Here is a 24,780-nt window from a genome sequence, read left to right on the forward strand (position 1 = left end):
ACAGAATCTTTGAAAGGTTAGACAGAGGATTATGCAGTAGTTCTTGGAGTTGTCTCTTTCCTAACACGGTGATAAAAAATTTACCTCGATTGGGTTGCTCAGATCATAACCCTCTTTTGTTGTGTTTGGATGATACTAAGAGAAACCTGGCTGTGAGACCTTTTCGGTTTGAAGCTGCCTGGCTTATTCATAATAATTTTGAAGACATGCTGAAGGAGAACTGGAGGAAAGGGGGTAACTAGAGGAAAACACTAGAGAATTTGAAAGATAAACTGGTAGTCTGGAATAAGGAAGTTTTCCTACATATCCAACTAAAAAAGAGGAGGTTGTTGGCTAGAATTGATGGGATTCAACGCAAAATGAGTTCTCTTAATAGGCCAATTACCTCACTTGTCATTTTAGAAGGAAAACTTCAAGATGAGCTGGAGGAGGTGTTGCAACAGGAGGAGTTTCTTTGGTTTCAAAAATCTAGAGGTGAGTGGATTAATGATGGTGATCGGAATACTAAATTTTATCATATTCGTACAGTTGCGAGAAGAAGAAGGAATAGAGTTGTGATGCTTATGAATGATGAGAGTGATTGGGTGGAGGATAATGAAGAATTGAAATGTATGGCCCGGAATTTCTATGCTAAGTTGTTTGAAGAAGAGGATCAGAATAATCACAGTGGTGATATACCTGATTTAACTATTTCTTATCCTGAACTTTCAGAAGTGGATGTTTCTGGTATGTGTCGTATACCTATGATTGAGGAAATAAGAGAAGCCATTTTCTCTATTGGAGCCTTCAAAGCCCCAGGGGAAGATGGATTCCCTGCTCTTTTTTTCCAAAAGGAGTGGGGGGTGATTGGAAATGACTTGTGTACATATGTTCAGAAACTTTGGAAAGGAGAAGAGAGATTAGAGGAGGTTAATGGCACTTTACTGGTCTTGATTCCAAAAGTGGAAAGGCCAATCTACTTAAAGCAAATGAGACCCATTGGTCTATGTAATGTTGCTTATAAATGTTTGTCTAAGATTTTGGTTGGTAGGATGAAGAGATGGTTGAACAAAGTAGTTGCCCCTAATCAAGCTAGTTTTGTGCCGGGTCGACGCATACAAGATAATATTGTTGTGGCGCAGGAATTATTTCATTCAATGAGGCACTTGAGAGGGAAAGTTAGCTATTTTGCTTTGAAGATAGATTTAGAAAAGGCCTATGACAGATTGAGCTGGTCTTGTGTTGAAAAAATATTTCGTGAGTTAAAGGTTGATGCAAAGTTCAGAGATCTTATCATGAAGTGCATTACTTCTGTTTCTATGCAGATAATTTGGAATGGCGAAAAGACAGAAAAATTCATGCCAACTAGAGGGGTGAGGCAGGGGGATCCTCTTTCTCCCTATATCTTTGTTCTTGCAATGGAAAAATTGAGTCATATCATTCAAGATGTGAAAGAAAGAGGGCAATGGAAGTCTATTCGAGTGGGTAGTAGAGCAGGACCGGAGGTTACTCATTTGATGTTTGCTGATGATCTTCTCTTGTTTGGGGTTGCATCGGAGGAGCAGATGAGGATCACTATGAGCTGCTTGGAGAGATTCTGTACTCTTTCTGGGCAGAAAGTAAATAAAGAAAAGTCTCTAATTTACTTTTCAAGAAATATGGCTAAGGATATCAGAAGGAACCTAACTGGTCTATCTGACTTTGAAGAAACTAGTAATATGGGTAAATATTTGGGTATGCCTCTTATGTTTGATAGAGGTAGAAATAAGGAGTTTAATTTTGTTCTTGAGAAAGTTAAAAAGCGGTTGGCAGGTTGGAAAATTAATTGTCTAAGCATGGCGGGTAGAGTAACTCTTGCTAAATCTGTTCTGGGCTCTATGCCTATTTACCCTATGTTAGTCTCCCTTCTTCCAAAAGGGATTACTGATGAAATTGAAAGAGTGCAAAGAAATTTTATTTGGGGACATAAGGGGGAGGATAAGAAGATGCATCTTGTGAAGTGGGAGATTATGCAGAAACCTAAAGTAAATGGGGGAATGGGGGTTCTGAATTTGCGAGACATGAATAAAGCTTGCCTATTGAAATTGGCTTGGGCTCTAAGGAATGGCGAGGAAGGGCTTTGGGGTGAAGTTCTAAGGCATAAGTATAATAATGGTATTGAGCTCTCTTCAATCCTACCAGTTCCAAAGAATGCTTCGGCCCTTTGGAGGGACCTAGAAGCAGTGTGGGAAACTCTTAATGATAATGCGTGGAAAGGAATTGTTGACGGAAGAAGCACCTCTTTTTGGCTTGAACCATGGCTAGACAAGGAGACAATTTTAATTGATCATTGTTCTCAAGCAATATGTGATGAGTGGTTGGAGTGGTCGGTTGCGGACATGGTTAATAGTGAAGGGAAGTGGCGTTGGGAGAAATTCCAGTTCTTACTCAATACAGATATGGTGGAGAAAATTAACGCTTTTCATCCCCCTGTTGGGGTGGGTCGTGATGTTATTCTCTGGAAAGGTGGCAATGGTAATTACTCAGTCAAAGAGGGATATCGGGGTATAAGGGGAGAGAAATTGGGGGTGAAGGAACGTGTATGGGAGCTTGTTTGGAAATGGAATGGTCCTGAAAGGATCCGATGTTTCCTCTGGTTATTATCCTTAGATCGATTACATACGAGAGGGTTACGATACCGACGATGGGGGGAGAATGGTATGTGTGATATGTGTGGAAGGTTGGAAACATCCATTCATGTGGTCAGAGATTGTCCTTTCGCTAACAATGTTTGGAAGCAGATTTTTTCAACAAAGCAACAAAACCCAGAATTTTTCTCAGTCACATTACAAAGATGGATTGAAAATAATTTAGCCTCTAACAGAAGAACAAGGAACATACCTTGGAGCATTGTATTCGGAGTTGCATGTTCTGTGTTATGGAGAAGCCGGAATGAGAGAGTGTTTTGTGGCTCTATTCCTGATAGTGGAGTGATAGCTCAGAAGATTTGGTCGATGGCTCTGGAGATTTTGGAGGCGAAGGGGACTCTTTGCAAGCTTTCAACTTCAAAGATTCCACCTTTATGTTCGTCTCTCTGCCGATGGGAACCTCCTGATTCAAGGTGGATTAAAATCAATTCGGATGGGGCTTGTCGTGGGGATCCGGGTTCTGCATGCTGTGGGGGTCTGTTGAGAAATCACCAAGGAAACTGGATATGTGGTTTCACGCAAAGGCTGGGTTTTTGTGGAGTCTTGGAAGCTGAAGGATGGGGAATGCTTAGAGGGTTGGAAATTGCTTGGCAAAAGGGGTATCATCAAGTGATTGTTGAATCTGATTCAGAGGTGCTGATTAGAATGCTACGAGGGAAGACGATAGAAGGGAGCTTTATTCCCCCTGTCTTTCGCCGGATTTTGCAAATGCTTGAAAGAAGCTAGAATGTCAGAATTTGTAAAGTGGACAGGAAGGCGAATGCTTGTGCTGACGCTTTGGCGAAACTGGGGTTTGGGTTGGAGTTAGGTTGTAATATGTGGGAGGAAACCCCCTCGGCACTAACAAAACTAGTTGAGGAAGACAAGGTAGAAGACGCCGAAGTTGCAAGACGTGCTGCGGATGTCTCTGGGCACTTGCCCCCTTGATTTTTTTTTACTTTTTTTGTTTTGGGCCTAAGGCCTCTTTTCTTACCAAAAAAAAAAAGTTGTTAATAGTGTTACAAAAGTTGTTAACCGCTATACTGAAGTTGTAAAAATTTTCAAAAAAATTGTTTTCGGCTATCGGAGCTCCGGCGACCAATTGTTGAATTTCTCCAAAAACCTGTTGCTAACCGCTATACTAAAGTTGTTAATAGCATTACAAAAGTTGTTAACTGTTATACTGAAATTGTAAAATTTTCAAAAAAAATAACGGAGCTCTGGTGATCAATTGCTAAATTTCTCGAAAAACCTGTTGTTAACCGCTATACTGAAGTTGTTAATAACGATACAAAAGTTGTTAACCGTTATACTAAAGTTGTAAAAATTTTCAAAAAAATTATTTCCGGCCACCGGAGCTTGTTGAATTTTCTAGAAACCTGTTGTTAACTGCTATACTGAAGTTGTTAATAGCGTTACAAAAGTTGTTAACCGTTATACTGAAATTGTAAAATTTTCAAGAAAATTGTTTCCGGCCACCGGAGCTCTGGCGTCCAATTATTGAATTTTTTCAAAAACCTGTTGTTAACCACTATATTGAAGTTGTTAATAGCATGACAAAAATTGTTAACTGTTATACTGAAATTGTAAAAATTTTCAAAAATTTTATTTCCGGCCACCAGAGCTTGTTGAATTTTCCAGAAAACCTATTGTTAACTGTTATACTAAAATTGTTAATAGCATCACAAAAGTTGTTAACCATTATACTGAAGTTGTAAAAATTTTCAAAAAAAAAATTTCTGACCAATGGAGCTCCGGTGACTAATTGTTGGCCGGCCGTTAGAGCTCCGGCAACCAGCCGGCCAGTGGAGCTGTGATAGTTTTAAAACAATATTTAAAAGGAAGGGCAATTTGGTCTTTTTATTTGACATGATAATACCAATTTGGTCTCATGTGACCAAAATGGCATTTTGCAAATTCAACAGACGTTCTGGTCATTCTGAAGTTAAGTTAGCATTTTTCTGTCTTTTTCCCATAAAAAAGCATAGTTTTAAATTTAAAAAAAATAATTATCATCTGTATAAAATATTGAAGTTATAACTATGCAAAACTAACTCGAGTGGTGTAAAGTTTGCTTGTTTTGCTCATTCAAGAATCTGCACTATAAAAATAGGGCTGGGTATACATTGCTTCTTTACACAAAGCTTTAGCTTGGTTTTTTTAATTTTAAAAAGTATATTTTTAGTTATTTAGCTTTAAAATTGTTAACAAAAAATAATGATATTGAGATCTTAAATATTGATAAACTATTTTCAAATACTAACATATTAAGTTTATTAATTTTCAAAACAATCATGATAACTACAAAAAATATCATTTTAAACTAACGATTTTATGGTTAAAGAACTAAAAATATACTTAAATAAATTATACATTTGGTTCTTTAATTTTATATAAGGTTTCAATTTAGTCCACTAACTTGTAAAAAAATATCTTTTTGATTCTTTGATCATAACACCGTTAGGCTTAAATGATGAACACTTTAATTTGTTTTGAAAATTTAACTTAATATATTCACATTTGAGAAAGTTTTATCAACATTTATAATCTCAATATTATCATTTATTGTTAACAATTTTAAAGTCAAAGAATAAAAACCACACTCTTTAAAATTTAAAATTAAGAGACCAAATTAAACTCTGTATACTTTAACCAATATATTATTTAAAGTTAAGAAACTAAACTAAAGCCTCATGTAAATTTAAATGATGAAACGTAGATTTTAATCAAAAATAAAACAACTCCTGATAATTTATGGGAAAATGACATTAAGGTCCCACACAAGCAAATATACAGCAAAAAGGTCTCCTGAAATGTGATAATTCTTCTGAAGTCCCAAAGGGACTAGGCTGCCATTTTCAGAAAGTTAAAATGACTTCCTTGCCCTAGTATATTAGAGATAGAAGGCGCTGAGATGAGTTTCCCGCATAGTGTGGCTCTGTTACGGCTGGAAGAGAGGAGATGGAGAAAGAAGGAATGAGCCATTGATAATGAAGTATCTTTCCCATTACCATTAGTGAAGTCCAAAGAGGTTCCATTTGAATCTTTACAAATCTTCAGGTCTGGAAATTTCTTTCCTCTCCTCTTCTGGAATATTTTTCTTGACAGATTGATTGTGTTTAGGAATGAGAAATCAGAAAATCGTTTTTGCCTTTAGTACTGTAAAGCTTTTGTTTTTGGTCTAAGATGAACAAGTAAATTAATGGAAAAACTGTGTTTTTAGTTGGTGTGTGTTGGTGATTTAAGTTGGGTGTGTAAGATGACCATGGTTGCTCTGTTTTTGGGTTGCTTGTGGGTGGTTTTGCTCTGTTCTGACGTTAGTTTAGGGGCAAAGGAAGGAAAAGATGAAGATTAGTCTGGGTAGAAACCCTTAGCATGAAATGGGATATTGTGCTATCAATCAGGCCGCGATAGTTGTCAATGTGTGCCGTGATAGTTGTCAACGTAGCTCCTTGACTTGTCAATGACAGTTGCATGATTCTTAATGCAGGTTTAAATTACTGATGACGAGTATGCCTAGAAAGCATCTATTGTGCTTTGTTCATATAGGAGGAAAGTTTATAAATGATGGAGAAGATGATATATGTGGGAGGTAGTGTAAGAACAACAACTATAAAGGAGGGAACAAGTTATGAAGAATTGAAAGAAATTATATCATCAATTGTTAGAAAAGAAAGTAACTCATTTCTCTTGAAATTCTCAGTTGTGTTTGATAAAAAAATATTTGTGGAGTTGGTAGATGATGATGGGGTAGAAAATTTGACAAAATTCAATGAAGAAAGTGGTCATGTGTATGTAGAAGAGAATGAAAATAAGGATCACATAGAAGCAACAAGGGATAATGTAATAGAGGAGCAAGATGTGTAAGTTTAGTTTAACAAAACTGTTATTATCAATATCAGTTGTTACTGTCTTACTACCAACTTGTCAATGCATGCACCCTGACTTGTCATTTCCTGCAGGATTGATTAATCATTTGGAGGTATCAATGGATCGTCTATGTCTCTACCTACCTCATTTGATGAGATTGGAGAGCCATCATCAATTCTTTGTGCTGTTGAAATGATCACAACACCTACACCACAAATGAATTCCACAAAACGGAAGGATTTGATTATTGGAGAAGGACAAATATTTCCAAATGCCATTGCCCTCCGAAAAACATTATACGGATGTGAAGAGAATATTTTGTAAATGTGTGTGAAGAGAATTTTCTGTAAATGGATACACACCAATAGTTAGTTTCGTAATTATATGCAACCCCTATGTTTTTTTTAGATGGGTTGTGAAATAAGTGTAAGTTCATGTATATGAAGGTGTAAATGAAAGTTGGTTATGAATTGGCATGTTAGATTCTGCTATCATTTTAGTTGTCATTACCTGCACCCTGTATTGTCATTAGACCTGTTATGACTTGTCAATGGAGTACTGTGACTTGTCAATTAATGCTAATATAAGTTGTCAACAATATGAATTCAAGTTACTTAACCTGTTGTAGTATCATATGATATTTTCAATCACTTTATCATATTATATTTTGGTTATATTGTCATATATAATCATTATTAATGAAGTGTCAATAGTGACACTATGACTTGTCAATGGTCACACTGTGACTTGTCAATGGTGGCACTGTGACTTATCAATGGTGGCACATTGACTTGTCAATGGTAACTGTGACTTGTTGTTCGCCGAATAACTTCTTAAAAGGGTTAGGTGCTGTGACGGATATAATCAGGAGCCGCGGCGTCTTACACAGAATGATAGCTCCTTGGGATAGATGGGGGAGCCGTGACGGATATGGTCAGACGCCACGGCGAATTATCAGTTGTCAATGGTGGCACATTAACTTGCCAATGGTGGCACTATAACTTGTCAATGGTGGCACTATAACTTGTCAATGGTGACACTATGACTTGCCAATGGAGCACTGTGACTTGTTAATGAAGACACTGTCCCTTATCAATTGAACATAACTTTGAGTAACACTTTCTTCTTAATAATTATATTTTAATACAAATATTACTTAACATTATAAATAAATGACCCCTTCAGTTGTAAAAATTTTGAATATCAATTGTTAATATCCACACATTCATTTGTTATGAAATTGTTATATCACTTGTCATTAACTCCTATTATATTAATTGTTATTTTGGATAACTCAGGTTGTTAATTTCTACGCTGAGTGTTGTTGAGCTATACACAACTAAGAATTTCAAAAGAAATGAGTTACTTTCTTTTCTAGCAATTGATGATATAATTTTCTTCAATTCTTCATAACTTGTGCCCTCCTTTATATTTGTTGTTCTTACACTACCTCCCACATATTTCATATCATCCTCTCCATCATTTATAAACTTTTTCCCAATGTGAACAAAGCAAAATAGATGCTTTCCAGACATATTCGCCATCAGTAATTTAAACCTGCATCAAGAATCACGCAACTGCCATTGACAAGTCAAGGAGCTACGTTGACAACTGTCGCAGCACATATTGACAACTATCGCGGCCTGATTGACAACACAATATCTCATTTCGTGCTAAGGGTTTTTACTCAGACTAACCTTCATCTTTTTCTTCCTTTTCCCCTAAACTAACGTCAAAACAGAGCAAAACCACCCACAAGCAACTCAAAAACAGAGCACCCATGGTCATCCTACACACCCAACTTAAATCACCAACACACACCAACCAAAAACACAGTTTTTCCATTGATTTACTTGTTCATTTCAGACCAAAAATAAAAGCTTTACAGTACCAAAGGCAAAAACGATTTTCTGATTTCTCATTCCCAAACACAATCAATCTGTCAAGAAAAATATTCCAGGAGAGGAGAGGAAAGAAATTTTCAGATCTGAAGATTTGTGAAGATTCTAATGGAACCTCTTTGGACTTCACTAATGGTTATGGGGAAGATATTTCATTATCAATGGCTCCTTCCTTCTTTCTCCATCTCCTCTCTTCCAGCCGTAACAGAGCCACACTATGCGGGAAACTCATCTCAGCGCCTTCTGTCTCTGATATGCCAGGGCAAGCAAGTCATTTTAACTTTCTAAAAATGGCAGCCAAGTCCCTTTGGGACTTTAGAAGAAGTATCACATTTCAAGGGACCTTTTTGCTGTATATTTGCTTGTGTGGGACCTTAATGTCATTTTCCCATAATTTACCATGACATGTGCTTTTTGTGCGTGTACTGTGTAGTTTGTTCCTCCTGAATGAATTTTTACTTTAGGCCAAACTCCTAAATGAATTTTTAAACTTAGTGTTTTTTTTTTGGGCTTAAAAGAAGTAAGAACCCCTTTTAATATAATAAAAACATTTATAAAAGTATATACTCCTCCTCTCCTAAATATAAGATCCTTGTACATATTAGTATAAGGGTCTTATATTTAGGACCAGAAGAGTTGTATAAAGATCTTATATTTAGGATCGGAATAGTACTATTTATAAGCCAAAGAATGAGGTTTTCTAAAAATTAGTACAATTTGCTTTTGGAAAAATTACAATAAGCTCCCACCCAAGAGAATTAAATATAAAAAGAATCTTAAAATTATCAAATTATTCTGAAGTCCCAATAGACCTTATTGCAAGAAATTTTATCTGTTTAATTACCAAATTATCTTTTTTTTAAATATATATTGACAACTAAAAAAACAGTCGTTAACAACTTAAAATATAACAATTAACAATTGTTACAGCAAGTATTAATAATACATTTTTTTAGTGTATCACAAAAATATAATGCATGAGTTATCAATGTTTACTATGGTAATTATTAATTGTTATACTTTAAATTATTAACGATTATACTTTCAATTATTAATACATATTTTTAAAAAATATATATATAAAAGTAACTTGCTAATTAAACAAATAGAGTTTCTTCTGATAAAATCTTTTAAAACTTCAAAATAATTTGATAATTTCAAAAAATCATTTTGTATTTAATTTTTTTGTAAAACCTTACTGCAATCTTTCTTCTGCTTTTTTTGCCCATGCCTGGAATATTTCACGGAGCTTGGACAATTTTTTATTTATTCTTTTCGTACAGTTATCATAATCTCAGCAAGGCCGTACTCGTTGTCTTTTCCTCTCTTGTGTACAGTTTATCAACAATGTCTACAACCTTCACTACAGCGTGATAATCAGCCTCCTCAACTCACAGTATTTCAAAGAAAAATAGAAGACTCTAGTGAAAATACAAAACAGGACAGACAAAAATAATCCAGTTCATTCAAATATATTTTTTAAAAAAAATTAAAAATTTAAATGAAGGACACTTCATGCCTCCCAATTCAACAAATCATGTACTTCAAATAAGAGCTATGAGCTATACTACGCTGATAACTATAATAAGCATGGCAAAATTAGAATGGAATGCGAACCATTATTATCTCAGAGTTAAAGAGCTGATATTCCTATCCAGGCTTTGTGACGTAAAACAAAAATTGTTTAATAAGGTCTAAATTTCCTTGAAGCTCTCAGCTGCTGCAGCCGTTTTTTGTCCTCTTCAAATTTGCTTTGCAACATCATGATCTCTGATAGCATGAAGAAAACACAATCTTCAGGTGCTTGTAAAAATATGTAGTATTAAATTTCAGACAATTTTTTGAACAAAATTACAATAAGGTCCTACCCAAAACAATTAAATACAAAAAAATCGTTTGAAATTATCAAATTAATCTGAAGTCTTAAAAAATCTCACTGCAAGAGATTCCACTTATTTAATTACTAACTTGTGCTAATCTTTTTTTTCAAGTATGCATTGATAACTAAAAGAGCAGTTGTTAACAACTTAAGGCGTAACAGTTAACAACTTTAAGCGTAACGGTTAACAACTATCGTAACAAATATTGACAACTCATGCGTTACATTTTTATAATGTGCTAAGAAAATGTGTTGTTATTACCTGCCCTATAGTTGTTAATCGTTACGCATTAAGTTGTTAATCACCGCTCTTTCAGTTGTCAATGAATATTAATATATATATATATATATATATAAAAGCAGTTTAGTAATTAAAAAAGTGAATCTCTTACAATGAGGTCCCTTCAAATTAATTTGATGATTTCAAAGAACTTTTTCTGTATTTAATTCTCTTAGGGGGTCCTTATTACATTTTTTTTTTTTTGGGGTGGGGGGGGGGGGGGGGATGGATAACCATAGAATGAGGGGGAAATCACAAGCATGATCACGCATAATAACACAGGGAAAACAATGATTTCATTTTAATCTAGACTTAGTAGTTCTTCTATATTTAAATGAACATTACTGAGTGACCGCTTTACCCCAAATGAAACAAATTTTCTGGAACTTTAGTAGATCGTGAGGGGTAAATTGCTTTGGAAGACCTATTTGAGGCTAGCAACGTTCAAATTTAACTCGATAATACCATATGCTAGATAATCATATAAAAATATAGTAGGATAAAGAGAAAATAGTTGAACACTTAGAAGAGGCGGGTCATACCGTTTCTCTGGGCTTCTTTTTTCTGAAAACGGTAGAAATTTAGGGCAACTTCTTTATGCTTCTTCTTAGCAGCTTTTTGCTCCGCAGCAGCTTGGGCAACGGAACCCACAACAATTCCACTTTCAGAGTCAGTAGTTTTCTTCCTACCCTTATGGTGTACAACAACTGTCCATCCCCCTTCTGCAGCACGGGCTTCTCTTTCTTTTCTTTCCTGCAAGTAAACATGCCAAAATTATAAGAAAACTAAAACAATAGCTGAATATAAGTTGGGCCATTCATATGTATAAATTTGTACAGGAGGCACTGTATTCTAAGCTTTCGCTCCCATAAACAAGAACAGGGTTGGAATTTCTATCTTGTGTTTGGACTTTGGAGCTCAGAAACGATTGAATTGAAATTGGGTGGGCTATAACAGAGTTAATGGTCATAGTATGGCAGGGATTACACAGTGAGGTCATCAGTAGTGATCACTCAGAGGGCCAGTGATCGGAGTGATGTCTCGCAAAAATGGCTAGTAGGCCTGCTTCAGTACAGGTATATTTTCAAGAGGATCTTATCCCTTTTTGGTCCTCCATGGATAGATAAAAAATCAACAAAAAGTTGCACTGCAAGGGCTAAAAAACACAACATCCACTTAAACACAAAAAGCAGAGAAGACAAAGAAGATTCAAGGGGTTAGAAGCAGAGCACCAATGCATCAAACCAAATGGAAGTTTCATATGCTTCATATGCTGTTCCTAGTTGGAAATGAACAGTACAGCATCATTCACCTCAAGCTAGATAATCCATATCTTAATAGAATGTGATGGCCTCCGTACTTTAAATCTACCATAAGAAACCCTCCAACAGCCACAAATACACCCATATAGATGAAGACATCATCAATACGCACAGGCAAACCCAAGCATGGGATCATCACAATCTGGGATCCTATTTTAAAGTCCTCCATCACGATGAGAGGGGAATATTCAGCTCTATATTCTACAGCTAGAATGAGTATCGGGATTGGCACTAATTTGTTAAGACGTTGATCAATATCAATTCAAAATTTCAAATAGCTACTTGAGTTCTGGAGATATGACATAGAGACAAAAATCTAAGTGAACATAATGACAATGATCAAAAATATAGAGAAGAAACTGCTTCTCAATATGATGCACTTTCTCCGGTGACAAATCTAGACAGATTGCACAACCGAGCAGTGACTCATACTAATAACGTACAAGTAAAATAGATGAGCCAGACTAAGAAAAAGATTCATGAAGTTCTATCACAAGGCATATAGATCCTCATCATTCAATCTTTTTGATTAAAAGTTTGTTAAAAACAACTTATTTATAGAAGATGAAAGATGAAGGACTAAAAGATTCAGAAGCATGTAAGCAAGGAAGGGGTTACCTCTTCTAGTTTTTCTTCATGGGCAGTTATAAAGTCATCAATTTGATCTTGCAATGCCTGCAAGCCTGGCCTACTTTGATGATATTCCATGATCCATTCTGTAGTTTAAGTAGTTCACAATCAAAAAATTATTTCAGAAATGACCATTAAGTCTACAGCATAAATTAGAGGGAAATAAAGACAAAAATTAACAGAGATTTCTCCATGGAAGTTAACTATTAATAAATATACCAATAGCGCTGTGTAGTGTAAGCAACATGGAAATATACAAAATATATGGCTGCTTTGCATGCATGCATGTATCATGCAAATAGAAGTTTCAGATGCAGTATATTTGCAACTTTTGAAATGTAAAATGATGCTTGTGATTGAACTATTACTTTTCATTCCTTTCGAGCAATCCTCATCTCCAGAAGAAATAGTATAGATCTCATCTTGTTCAGTAACTCCTCCGTTTTCTCGTGAGTTCAGAACCTCCTTTACAGAATGTGCTTCCTTCTTTCTCTTTTTCTTTGTTTTCTTAGACTTACCTACAAGATAAGGAAAAACCTCATGACAAAGATGAAATCGCTAACACCAGGAGTGTTGTTTCACAACACCAAAAAAAATCAACCAAGAAATGTTTTTTTACTACGAGCTTGAGTTGTTAGTCCAGCATCAATCTCTTCAGGCTCCTTAAAGTCTTCCGTCCATTGAGCCTCAGAAGAATTGTCCCCTACTCCATCTGATGAAAAAGGAAAAAAGCATGACAAACAGTATCATTAAGTCATAAACAACAGGGCAGTCACTGATACATTAAGAAGAAGAAAAATGTAGGGAAGGGGAACAACTGCAAAAGGGGGAAAACCACGTATTAGATGTTGAAATAGTTCACAACTCACCCCTATGCTCCTTCAAATCAACTTGAACATTTGGCCTTTGTTTATCAACCAGATTTTTTACTTTATTCTTTCTTTTCAGACTTGAAGATTTCTTCTTCTTCCTTTCAACCAGCATACTACTATCCTCTGAAACAACATATGCACACAGAAATAAATCAAATAATTTAGTTATAAAAGCAATGCAATTCTATTTAGGCAGCAAGATGATAGACACAAAGACCAAATAATATTAAACGAGGCATAGAAACATCTTCACCTTCGATTTTCATTCCAAGAGCTTCACCATCATCAGCAATTTTTCCTCTCTTTCTTTTCTTTTTCTTTTCTTCAGCATGTATACTGGTCTTGCGTGTGCCTTTCATCATACCAAAGCCAAAAACTACTTTACTGCAAACATGCAAACAAAAAAATCCAAAAACTGCTTCGAGTTATGTGTTACAGAAAAATTTAGAGTGCTAATATAACTCATGACAACACAGGCAAACAACATTAAAAAGAAAAAATCCATTTCTTATAATATATATAAGAAAAATCTACTTTTCCAGAATTGAAGCAAGGAGCCAAGGACAAGACCTGATTTTCAAGCATTAACAATGTATACAAATGACACAATCAATTCAACAAAAATCATCCAAAACAAGCAATCATTCAATCTATTAATCAATGTATCAGAGCAAAAATAATCAATCATTCTTCTAACACCATGGTCGAATAAAAAAAATAAAAATTCAATATCTAAAAGGCAGGTAACTGAGTTTACATAAAGCTCCCGATGAACTTCAAATTTGCCAATCTTGAATCGATCAGATGAAGGTCCCATAAGGCATAATGGAATGGAATGAGTTGAGAGTTGAAGAGAGAAGATAACTCGGAGCCCAACAGTTGAGAGGCCGGAGACGCCGAGCTGGGAGCCTGAGAGGCCGGAGACGCCGACGTTGGGAGCCTGAGAGTGAGACGCCGGCGGCCGACTGTGCGAGATCAGCTTGAGCTGGTCCGGGCCGTGGTCGACTCTCGACTGTGCGAGACTGGTGACAGAGGAAGAAGAAGTGTGCTGTTGGTGGTGGTCTGGTCTGTGGTAGACTGACTGGAGACAGAAGAAGAACCGGAGAAGAAACGAGCAGCGTGGTGGTGGTCTCTCCGGTCCGTAGTCGAGGACGACGAGCTAAGTGAAGGAGGGAGGCTAGGGCAAACCAAAATTTTAGTTTTCTAAATTGGGAAAATGGCAGATTTTATAAAATCGGAGAAATTGACAAACCTCGAATCAGCATTTGTTGCGGCACTCTGGAAATATTTAAGTAACCCCGGAATTATTATTTAGAAATATTTTTTTATAAATCGTGACACAGATTTTTTTACATATTTATTTTATATATTATAAAAATATTTTTAAAATTATAGTTTTGTTTTTATTTAAATATCTCTCTACCAATGTCCTCACAATCCCGTTCATATTGGGACCTGTCTCGAAATTTTTCAAGATAAGAGAAATAGGGACAAGACAAAAAAAAATTGGGACAAGACACGAGATGGATCGTCCTCTCCCGATAGTAACATTTTTTTATGTTTTTATCATACTATAATTACTAAATGTTAAAAATATAAAATATTTAAGACATGTGTAATATAAAATGTTTAGAGTTTTCATAGATGTTTATAATTTTTGGAATAGTGAAAATGAATTTTGAAGGTATTATGTTACTGATTATTATTTATTTGAGCTTTTATTTAAGATGGCTAAGCCTAAAGAAATAAAAAAAACAAAAAGATGCTTTCAAAAGGGTTAAGCCCAAAGAACTACAAATAAGAAAAGAAAAAAAAAATCAAAATCTATTGCAATAGGCGTAACCACAAGGTTAAAAAAATATTTACAGAAAAACAAAAAGGGACATCTTGGTTCCTTCCCATTCCAATTGAGACCAAGATAATACCAGGACGAAATGAGACACGAGACATATTTCACGTTCCATCCTTGTTCATTAAGGACAAGACCAGAACGAGCATGTCCCAGTCCCATCCTATCTTGTGAATAACTCTACTGAGAACAACTGACTTACAAATAAGAACCCAATTCTGTGAAAATTCTTAATATAAGATTTTGTAATTTTTACTATTTTTCATTTTTCTTTTTAAATTTTATGATCAGAATTTCACACTTACCACAAAATTCAGTTAGACTTTTTGGTTGGACTGTGCCGGTTGGGCTTAATTGAGTAGGTGAGTTCGGAATTTTGAAGTTGGATTTGGGTAGCTTATTAAACCAAATAACGAAGATTTGCTCAACACTTGAATAAGGTGTTAAAATATTTTTAAAATATAAGGAGAGTGCCCAACACTTGAAATTTATTTTGTTTTGCTCTAATATGTCTCAGAAGTTAAAAAACATAGTAAATTTATCCTGAAATTAGCAGCTCAAATGGTCAAATGTTAGTTGACCTCATTATACTGATGTGGCATACCTATTTGACATTCATCACAAATTTTATTCAAAGTCAAATTTATAAGCAGAAAAAAAATTTAAAAAAAATACGTATCGCTCATCTTCTTCTTCCCTCCTTCCCTTACACCGCCACTCATCTTCTTCCCTCCTTCCACAACGCTGCAGCTCATTATGTTGGTGTGAAGAGTGACAAGAAATGAGCTAGTCCCATCCACGGCAAAATACATTTAGATGCCTCATATTTTAGCAAAGCTTTCACTGTTTTCACTTTAACCGGCAACAAATCTCCCTCTTGATCCATTGAAACAATCTCTATTCTATCCACATGTCTCCAAACAAAATACCCACCCATTATGTTGGCAGGGTCACTGCCCTTTCCAAATTAAATAGCTATCAAGCTTCCAATTCCATCAAAGAGATTTTTCTGAGCATCTTAGAAGTTAACCCAATTATGAAATCTGACGTGTTGAGATCAAAATTGGTTGCTATAAGACAGGTACACTTGATGGTGATGAAGATGAACTTTAACATCCAGTCACTCTCATCACTAGCCTGTTTTGCATTAATGCCTCCTTTTCCTCCTTCTCCATCGTCCTAATCACTAACATTGTCGACGTTGCCATTGGCGCCATCTCTATAGAACTCGGTAGGTAATTTACTCTATCCTCTTTTTCCTTTTCGTTCTCATCGTTGGCCTTTCCTACATCAATGCTTCCATCTTTTCCTTCTCTATCATCCTCATCGCCGGCATCGCCCAAGTCGCCGTTGGCACCATGTGCATGGCACTCAGCAGGTACTTGCCTCCTCTTCTTTCTTTTCCTCTTTTTCTTTTTGCAATCTTCGATTTGTATTCAAAACTTGGCTCAGATTCTTCGTACTCTGATGGTTTGAAGAGAAAATGAAATGAAATATTTGTGCCATAAATGTAATGCTGTTAAAACTTGAAGAGGAATGGATGAAGGAATGAAGGTTCCGTAAGGAGGAGGCTTGGAGTTGAGATTCGAATAAATAGAAATGAAGGAAAAGAGTGATGGTGCTGACATGGTATAGCTATAGTTCACGTGGAGAATCAACTCAACATAATGGGTCAAACTTAACTTTTGATCGTTTGGGCTGTTAACTTCAAGACAAAATTGGCATGTTACTACGTTTTTTTAACTTTCATGATAGATCGGAGTCAAATAAAACTTTCGGATATTAGGCACTCTTCTGCATGTATTTTTAAAGTGTACGTTATAAAAAAAACTGGGCTAGCTCACAAGCCGCCGAGCTAGGCATGGGGTGCCAGCATATTGTTTTTTTTTTTAGATTGTCCAGAGTATTCTCCTACTCGAATAGTAAAAAACTCATCTTCTGGGACATTGTCAAGTACCGTAACAGGAACCTCTCCCAATAATTTTTTTTCTTACACACCATCTTAAAAATCAAACCAAAAACATGATGTTTGAGGTGTCCAAATCTTTTCTATTTGAAGTAACATTTGTTGGTAAATTGTTCAAATTCTGGTGAGCTGGTTTTTCGTCAATTCAAACCGGCCACTTTATAGTGGGCTGGCCCAAGAACGATGATCGCAGCTTCTATATAAATACGGAAATACCGCACGACGACGTTTCCGTTGGTCGTCTTTTGTTCCCCATCCTTACCTTCCCAACTTGCCCTTCCTTTCCCTCTTGGGTTCCTCAGGTACGTACATCTCTATGAGTTCTCCTTAGTAGCGATACAAACCCTACTTCGACCTCATTTTTGCTTCGCAAATCTGATCGATTTTTATGCTTACTCCGCTTTCTTTTTTTAATTGACATTTCACAGGAATCACCTGGCAATTCTTCGAAATTTTGATGCGTGCCCCTGTTGCTTCTGATCAGTATTCAAACTTGATTTGTTGTTTCTCCTAGTCAGTGATTTCTTTGGGGGAAAGCTGGAGGATGAATTGAGGCGTATTGGGTAGGGGTCTAGAGTTGAGTTGTCAAGTTTGGTGGATCATGGACGGTAATAAGGATGAAGCTCATAGGTGTATTCGCATCGCTGAGGAGGCGATTGCAACAGGGAACAAAGAGCGTGCCCTAAAATTTATCAAAATTGCACAGCGGCTGAATAACAATCTGTCAGTGGATGAGTTACTTACCATGTGTTCTAGCCTTGGTTCTCAATCATCTACGCCTTCTAGGGATGAAAACGGTGTCCATCAGATTAAAAGGGAGAACAGTTCAAAACGAAGTGATGATGGATTGAATGGGGAGAGAAATTATACAGAAGAACATGTTCAGTTGATTAGGGAGATCAAGGGGAAGAACGATTATTATGCCATTCTTGGTGTGGAGAAGACTTGTTCTGTTGAGGAGATTAGGCGGGCTTATAGGAAATTGTCATTGAAAGTTCATCCTGATAAGAATAAGGCACCGGGTTCTGAAGAGGCATTTAAGAAGGTATCCAAGGCTTTCAAGTGTTTAAGTGATGATGGTTCAAGGAGGCAGTATGATCAGACAGGGCTGGTCGAGGAGTTTGAATACAACCAGCAGCACAATGTTAGGCGTAGAAGAGGAAGGACAACTACACGTGACTTTTTTAATGATGACATTGATCCTGATGAGATATTTAGGGCATTCTTTGGAGAAGCTGATTTGTTTGGGAGGGCTCATGTTTACCGGACAAGGGGAATGGGCGGTCACCAGCGGCAAGAATTTCGAGGCGGAGGGCTCAATGTTATGCTCCTTCTGCAAATTGTACCGTTCTTGATAGTATTTCTTCTTGCATACTTGCCATTTTCCGAACCCGACTATTCTTTGCATAAGAGTTACTCATATCAGATTCTCAAGACAACAGAGAAGTATGGGACTCAGTTTTTTGTGAAATCTGAATCATTTGAAGCCAAATATCCACGAGGAAGTGCTGCCCGTGCAAACATTGAAGGCAATGTGATACATGATCACAAGAACTTGCTTCGTCGCTACTGTCAAATAGAACTCCAGAGGCGTAGTTGGAATAGGAATCTACCAACTCCTCACTGTGAAAAGCTTCAGAAGCTTGGCGTAGCTTGAAGGTAACACTTTTTTCCTCTTTCTTTACCCATGTAAAGGTTATGTAGTTTTTTTTTTTTTTTTAATGGAATAAATATTCTTTTCTTTTACTTTCTCTTTCATTATGCATACACCTTCGTGCTGTTAAAAGACCTCTTCTTCCGCTTCCCTTTTCCGGTTTTGACACTATTAGATTTGCGTTGCATGTTACTGCTTTGATCAATTAATTTGAAAAAATCAGAGGCAAATTTTCTGGCAATGGAATTTTATGGCTTTTATTGTTTTGTCCTGTAGAAGTGGAAATGGAGTTTTCAAACCTGTCTGTAATCAAGTTTCGTGAGTGAAAGTGGTCACCAATCTTCGCTTCGAATGGTGAATTACATGTGTTTTTGGCTCATGCTCCTGTAGTGTGTTTTACTCTCCAATACCGAGGATTTTCCTTTTTATGTGTGGGGGTGGGGGGGTTGGACATTTTGTATAGTTCATGTGCTTGGAGCTTCGTTTGAACTCAATTTCTAATTGCCACTTGTCACTAATAACCACTCGGCGGTACTTTGGTTCTCTTCGTTTCTCTATGGATTGTCGCGTTTACCCCTTACAACTCCGCATTCCATTTCCACACATCCACGAAAATGTTTTTAAGTGCTGGTGATGCATCGTTCAGGATGGCATTGGTATTTGGCATAAACAACCATGTAGTAGTGCTTTTGCTATGAATTCTCTTTCTGTTGTTTCCATGATTTGATTGCCTGGCATGCCAAAATTAACTGTTTACTTTCTACAATTCTCTCCTTCCAGTATAGGTATGCTTATGTGCAAATGGGTAGTTAAAATGGTTACTTGGATTAGTCTCCATTTGGCTCAATGAAGCATTCTCAAATGCTGAGCTTTTTGCGCGCATGTAATTCTTCAGGGCATTGAAGATAGCTATTACCACGGCTATGTGATACGTCGATAGCTGGTCGAGTACCTTTTTCTTGCTTTAAGGATAGTCTTTAGTAAATATGCTTAAAAGGGTGTTTGTTGTTATGAGGAATAGTAATAGTAAATGAGGTTGTCTGTTGGCTACCAATGAATAATAAGTCAGTCATAGCTTTCAGTGGCCTGCAAATCTATTTGAGAGGGAGGCAGGGAGACTGAGCAGGAGACCCAGATGTAAAGGCTTTGTCATTTTGGTGATAGAGTTCTTGAAGGCAATGGCTTGTGTTAAATAGACGAGAAGCTTGTTAAAGCGTAATAGGCTGAGATTGAAGTCAGGATTCCATGGCTTGAGGAAGCTTTGCTAAACTCATTTGACTTGCATTGTTGAATTAAACACGTCAATTTGCCCTTCCTGGATGGCAGGAGGATGTTTCTGAGCCTGTGATTTTTAATGAGCTTGGGACCCAAATAGATAGCGTTTTAATGAAAAGGAACACCCCCCCCCCCAGTGGATGCCGTGATAGATAGCGTTTTAATTTGTGCGATGAACAGGAACACCCCCCCCCCCAAAAAAAAAAGCTAGTGCCATGTGAGGTGACGTCAATTACAGAACCTAAAATTATTTCCTTAAATGAAAAACTGTGTGTGGCATTAAAAAAATTATTTTTGCCAGAGCATTGAAAAAAATAAACAGTTATAAGATCAATGATGATAATTTGAGAAGAGGATGAAAACTTAAATTATCTGGTGGCTTTTAATTGTTAATGTTAACTTCTGTGAAATCTACCCCCACCCCTCGCCCCAAGTCACCATGTACTAAGAGAGAATTTAACAGTGTTTTAAGTATGTGAAAGAAGTTTGTTTATAAAGTTTTTCAAACACTCCCTAAAGGGTGAGGATATTATATGGAAATCATGATTGATTTATGAATAATAAAGCATTTGATGCGTCTCAAGTCTTTCAACTATGCTTACGGTTTTATTGAAAATCTGATGAAAAGGATCTGAATAATTGCCTGTGGTTGTTACAAATACGGTAAAGCGGATAAAGTGGGTGCAAATTTTCAATTTTTATAAATGGGATGTCATGGATTGGAGCACACTTGTAATATCAAGTTATTAGTGACTGTTCTTTTAATTAAAAGAATTATTAATTAATTCCAGTTAAACCAGGTTTTTTTTTTACAAGTGAAACCAAGTTTTTTTTTTTGGGTACTAAAAAATTTCAGATAAGTTAGGTCTTAGGGGCTCGTGAGGGTTAGAACATATCTTTTGACTCAAAAAGTACTTACAGAAATATTTACGGATCGCTCACTAATAAAATTTTCACATCAGTAACGGGATTTAAACTCATAATTTTATAGGTTGAGCTGATTTTTTATTAACTGAATGAGCTTGTCTATAAGTGAAATCAAGTTGAGTCAAAAAAAAAAAAAAGCGAAAAAGACAAAGAGGGCCTAGGCTCAAGATTGGGAGTGTGAGCTGTGAACTAGTTGGGCTAGACCGGTTCCTGGTTCCAAAAAGCATAATTTTCTTTCTTTCTTTCTTTTCAAAAAGTTGTTAATTTTGAGAAAGTGTTTGAATGTTACCTAATTCTTCGTTTTGTTTAACCAGAACACAAAAAAAAAAAAAAAATTCTTCGTTTGTAAAACATGTTACATATCAGTTCAGGACGTCAAACCCTCTTACCAAACCTGGAATAAGTATGATTCTAAATGGAAGCAACTGAGATGAAAATACATATGAAATTCCGATCTATTTTTCTTTTTGAAAGGGGGGGGGGGGAAAAAAAGCCCAGGGAAACAACTAAACTTCAAGTTAGTACACTTCGAAGTTTCAGGGTACACGCCAATGTTTTCTTATTTTGATGCTTATGTCTGTGTTTTGGTATAGATATTTTACCAACACGTTGAAATAAATAATCATACATCTGAAATATCTATGAATTAAACCCAAAAGAAATCTTTAAATTTTATTTCAAAACAACATTTTTCATTTAATTTAACGTGACTTGTAGCTGGACCTAGTTTTAGATTAGATTAAAATAGAATGGTTGGGAAAAAGAAGATGAGATTAAAATGAGGTCAAAATATTCGAAGTGTGAAACCAATTTAGACGGTGAATCAAAGAATTATAGAGCGGAGCATTGAAGTTTGAAAAATCACGTCCTTGTTCCTAGCAATAACAACGAGACACTTGTTACATGGTTCCAAGACAAACTTGTACCAACTATTTTTCTCTAAGCGTGTCTTCAATGACAAATGATGCAGTCATCATCACCAGGTGCGGCCACAAGGAATAATGTACTGTTTCCCTCACGCAAAGGCATCTCCCACTGGAAGGCCACTCAAGAAGTGACTTAAAAGAAAATAGTAACACATAAAAACGCCAAGAAAAATAATTGATGACATATTTGGAATAATTTATAAACACATCCTCAATTATAATTTACAGAATGCGTGATAAATATATAAGAAAAGTTTTATGTTAACTTACATAAAATGTGTTTATAGGTATTTATAAACATAATTTCAAACAAATGATTTCAAGAGGGTTTGATTTAGCGGAGAATACTAGTTTCTCATGATATGATAAACCAATATTTAAATTTTAGTTGAAAGAGACGAAATTGTAAAGATATATTAGAAAAAATGACTAATTAGTTAAAATATCAGTTCAGGATGTCAAACCCTCTTACCAGACCTGGAATAAGTATGATTCTAAACGGAAGCAATTGAGATGAAAATACATATGAAACTTCCGATCTATTTTTCTTTTTGAAAGAAAAAAAAAAAGCCCAGGGAAACAACTAAACTTCGAGTTAGTACACTTCGAAGTTTCAGTGTACACGCCAATGTTTTCTTATTTTGATGCTTATGTCTGTGTTTTGGTATAGATATTTTACCAACACGTTGAAATAAATAATCATACATCTGAAATATCTATAAATTAAACCCAAAAGAAATCTTTAAATTTTATTTCAAAACAACATTTTTCATTTAATTTAACGTGACTTGTAGCTGGACCTAGTTTTAGATTAGATTAAAATAGAATGGTTGGGAAAAAGAAGATGAGATTAAAATGTGGTCAAAATATTTCAAGTGTGAAACCAATTTAGGGCTTGTTTGGATTGACTTATAAGTAGCTTTTCAAACGTGATTTACGAAATACGAGGTAAGTATGTGAGGAGAGTTTTGTCTCGGCTTACGTGAACTTGCTTAAAAGCCCGTTTTGAACGGAGCTCCAAACAAACCCTTAGACGGTGAATCAAAGAATTACAGAGCGGAGCATGGAAGTTTGAAAAATCACGTCCTTGTTCCTTAGCAATAACAACAAGACACTTGTTACATGGTTCCAAGACAAACTTGTACCAACAATTTTTCTCCAAACATGTCTTCAATGACGAATGATGTGGTCATCATCACCAGGTGCGGCCACAAGGAATAATGTACTGTTTCCCTCACGCAAAGGCATCTCCCACTGGAAGGCCACTCAAGAAGTGACTTAAAAGAAAACAGTAACACATAAAAACGCCAAGAAAAATAATTGATGACATATTTGGAATAATTTATAAACACATCCTCAATTATAATTTACAGAATGCGTGATAAGTATATAAAAAAAGTTTTATATTGACTTACATAAAATGTGTTTATAGGTATTTATAAACATAATTCCAAACAAATGATTTCAAGAGGGTTTGATTTAGCGGAAAATACTAGTTTCTCATGACATGATAAACCAATATTTAAATTTTAGTAATTGTAAAGATATATTATAAAAAATGACTAATTAGTTAATATAAGAAATAAAATATGTTAGATTCTTAAATTTAAAATTGAAATCAACTTCTTAACTAATTCTTATATGGAGAGGAAAAAAGAGGTATAGATTGATGAAACGACTCAACAAGGCCTTTTATTTTTACTACTCCATTCGAACGGACCTTATTATAAGTATTCGTGTTTGATTGTTAATGTTATATAATTTGTTTAAAGTGTTAATCTTTTATTTAACTAATTATAAAATTTTTTTAACTGATTAAACAAACTTCTCTAAGTAACTTTTACAAAAGATAATTATCAAATTTTACAAAAGAAAAGCGCTGTCTATTACCTGAAACGCAAAATTTTTAGAAAAAAGTGTTAAAAAAAATTAGATCTATATTAAGGTCACATCACTAAATGACACAAAGACAGCAGTACATGACGTTGAATCAAAATAAAAAAATAACATTAATTCATAATAAAAAAAACCTAAAATGCAAATTATAATAAAAACATAAATTTTATTTAATTTTATTTTTTTACAATAATTTTAGTTTTTAATTCCAACAAAAGGACAACCCGTGTTATCATTCTCATTATTGTTATCATTCTATGGAATAATTATTCCATTAAGCATCCGCTCGTGAATAAGCAGAAGGGAAAGCAACTCTACCAATAAACAACAAAATATTATTTAAGCAAACGGTCCATTTTATTCTGATAGGTCAACACTCTCTCTGTTGTGCCACGAGCTCACAGTTGTCGACAACTTTCCCCTGTTCCCACTCCCACCTTGTGAACATTGAAGCTGATGTTATGCATGTGTTGTGTCTGAATATATATATATATATATATATATATCAGTTTCCAAGACAAGAACCCAGAAAGCAATCAGAGAAGAATTTGAGGAAGAAGTAATCCATCAGGAAACGTGACTAATAGCAACCATAAAAACAACATATCTGTGAAACTGATTGGAACTGGCAACGGCCCTTTTTATCTCAGGGCTGTGTGAAGTATTAGAACGAGGTGTTTAAATTAAACTATTCAATCAAAGCACGGCATATGAATGGGAGTTTGTGAAAAGGGGTTAAATAATATATATAAAGACACTTACGTAAGCTGTGAAAAATCTCGACTTGTTATCTAATGAGAAAAAGATTAGAAGTTACACGAGAAGTTTTTTCTTCTAAAGTATTAAAGGTGGCCAAATGAGTCTTGGAATCTTGTTGGCACAGTCACG

At 35.5% G+C, this 24,780-nt stretch overlaps 2 protein-coding genes across 7 annotated transcripts; one reads left to right on the forward strand and one right to left on the reverse strand.

Annotated features, from left to right (window-relative positions):
- Positions 1–9,869: 9,869 nt before the first annotated feature.
- LOC114711320 (uncharacterized) lies at positions 9,870–14,568 on the reverse strand. Of its 3 annotated transcripts, none has more exons than XM_028895702.1 (8): positions 14,175–14,568; positions 13,653–13,783; positions 13,397–13,522; positions 13,150–13,239; positions 12,896–13,045; positions 12,516–12,613; positions 11,118–11,328; positions 9,870–10,186 (listed from the first exon to the last, which is right to left on the reverse strand). In XM_028895702.1, the coding sequence occupies exons 2-8, from the start codon at positions 13,759–13,761 to the stop codon at positions 10,101–10,103; spliced, it is 870 nt and encodes a 289-aa protein (XP_028751535.1). In that variant the 5' UTR covers positions 13,762–13,783; positions 14,175–14,568; the 3' UTR covers positions 9,870–10,100. The 3 variants fall into 3 exon arrangements, with proteins under 3 accessions (XP_028751535.1, XP_028751532.1, XP_028751534.1); XM_028895699.1 differs by having other exon boundaries at positions 13,147–13,239; positions 14,175–14,567; XM_028895701.1 differs by having other exon boundaries at positions 13,147–13,239; positions 13,653–13,814; positions 14,175–14,567.
- A 3,110-nt stretch (positions 14,569–17,678) lies between these two features.
- On the forward strand, positions 17,679–20,208 carry LOC114711298 (chaperone protein dnaJ 49-like). 4 transcript variants are annotated; one of them, XM_028895674.1, is made up of 2 exons: positions 17,679–18,873; positions 19,649–20,208. In XM_028895674.1, exon 1 carries the CDS (start codon positions 17,816–17,818, stop codon positions 18,869–18,871), a length of 1,056 nt encoding a protein of 351 aa, XP_028751507.1. In that variant the 5' UTR covers positions 17,679–17,815; the 3' UTR covers positions 18,872–18,873; positions 19,649–20,208. The 4 variants fall into 4 exon arrangements, with proteins under 4 accessions (XP_028751507.1, XP_028751508.1, XP_028751509.1 ...); XM_028895675.1 differs by having other exon boundaries at positions 19,654–20,208; XM_028895676.1 differs by having other exon boundaries at positions 19,764–19,782.
- The last annotated feature ends 4,572 nt before the right edge of the window (positions 20,209–24,780 follow it).

The sequence above is a fragment of the Neltuma alba genome, unplaced genomic scaffold (genome assembly GCF_004799145.2).
Source record: "Neltuma alba isolate B1F8T4 unplaced genomic scaffold, ASM479914v2 tig00011289_pilon, whole genome shotgun sequence".
Taxonomy (NCBI): Eukaryota; Viridiplantae; Streptophyta; class Magnoliopsida; order Fabales; family Fabaceae; genus Neltuma; species Neltuma alba.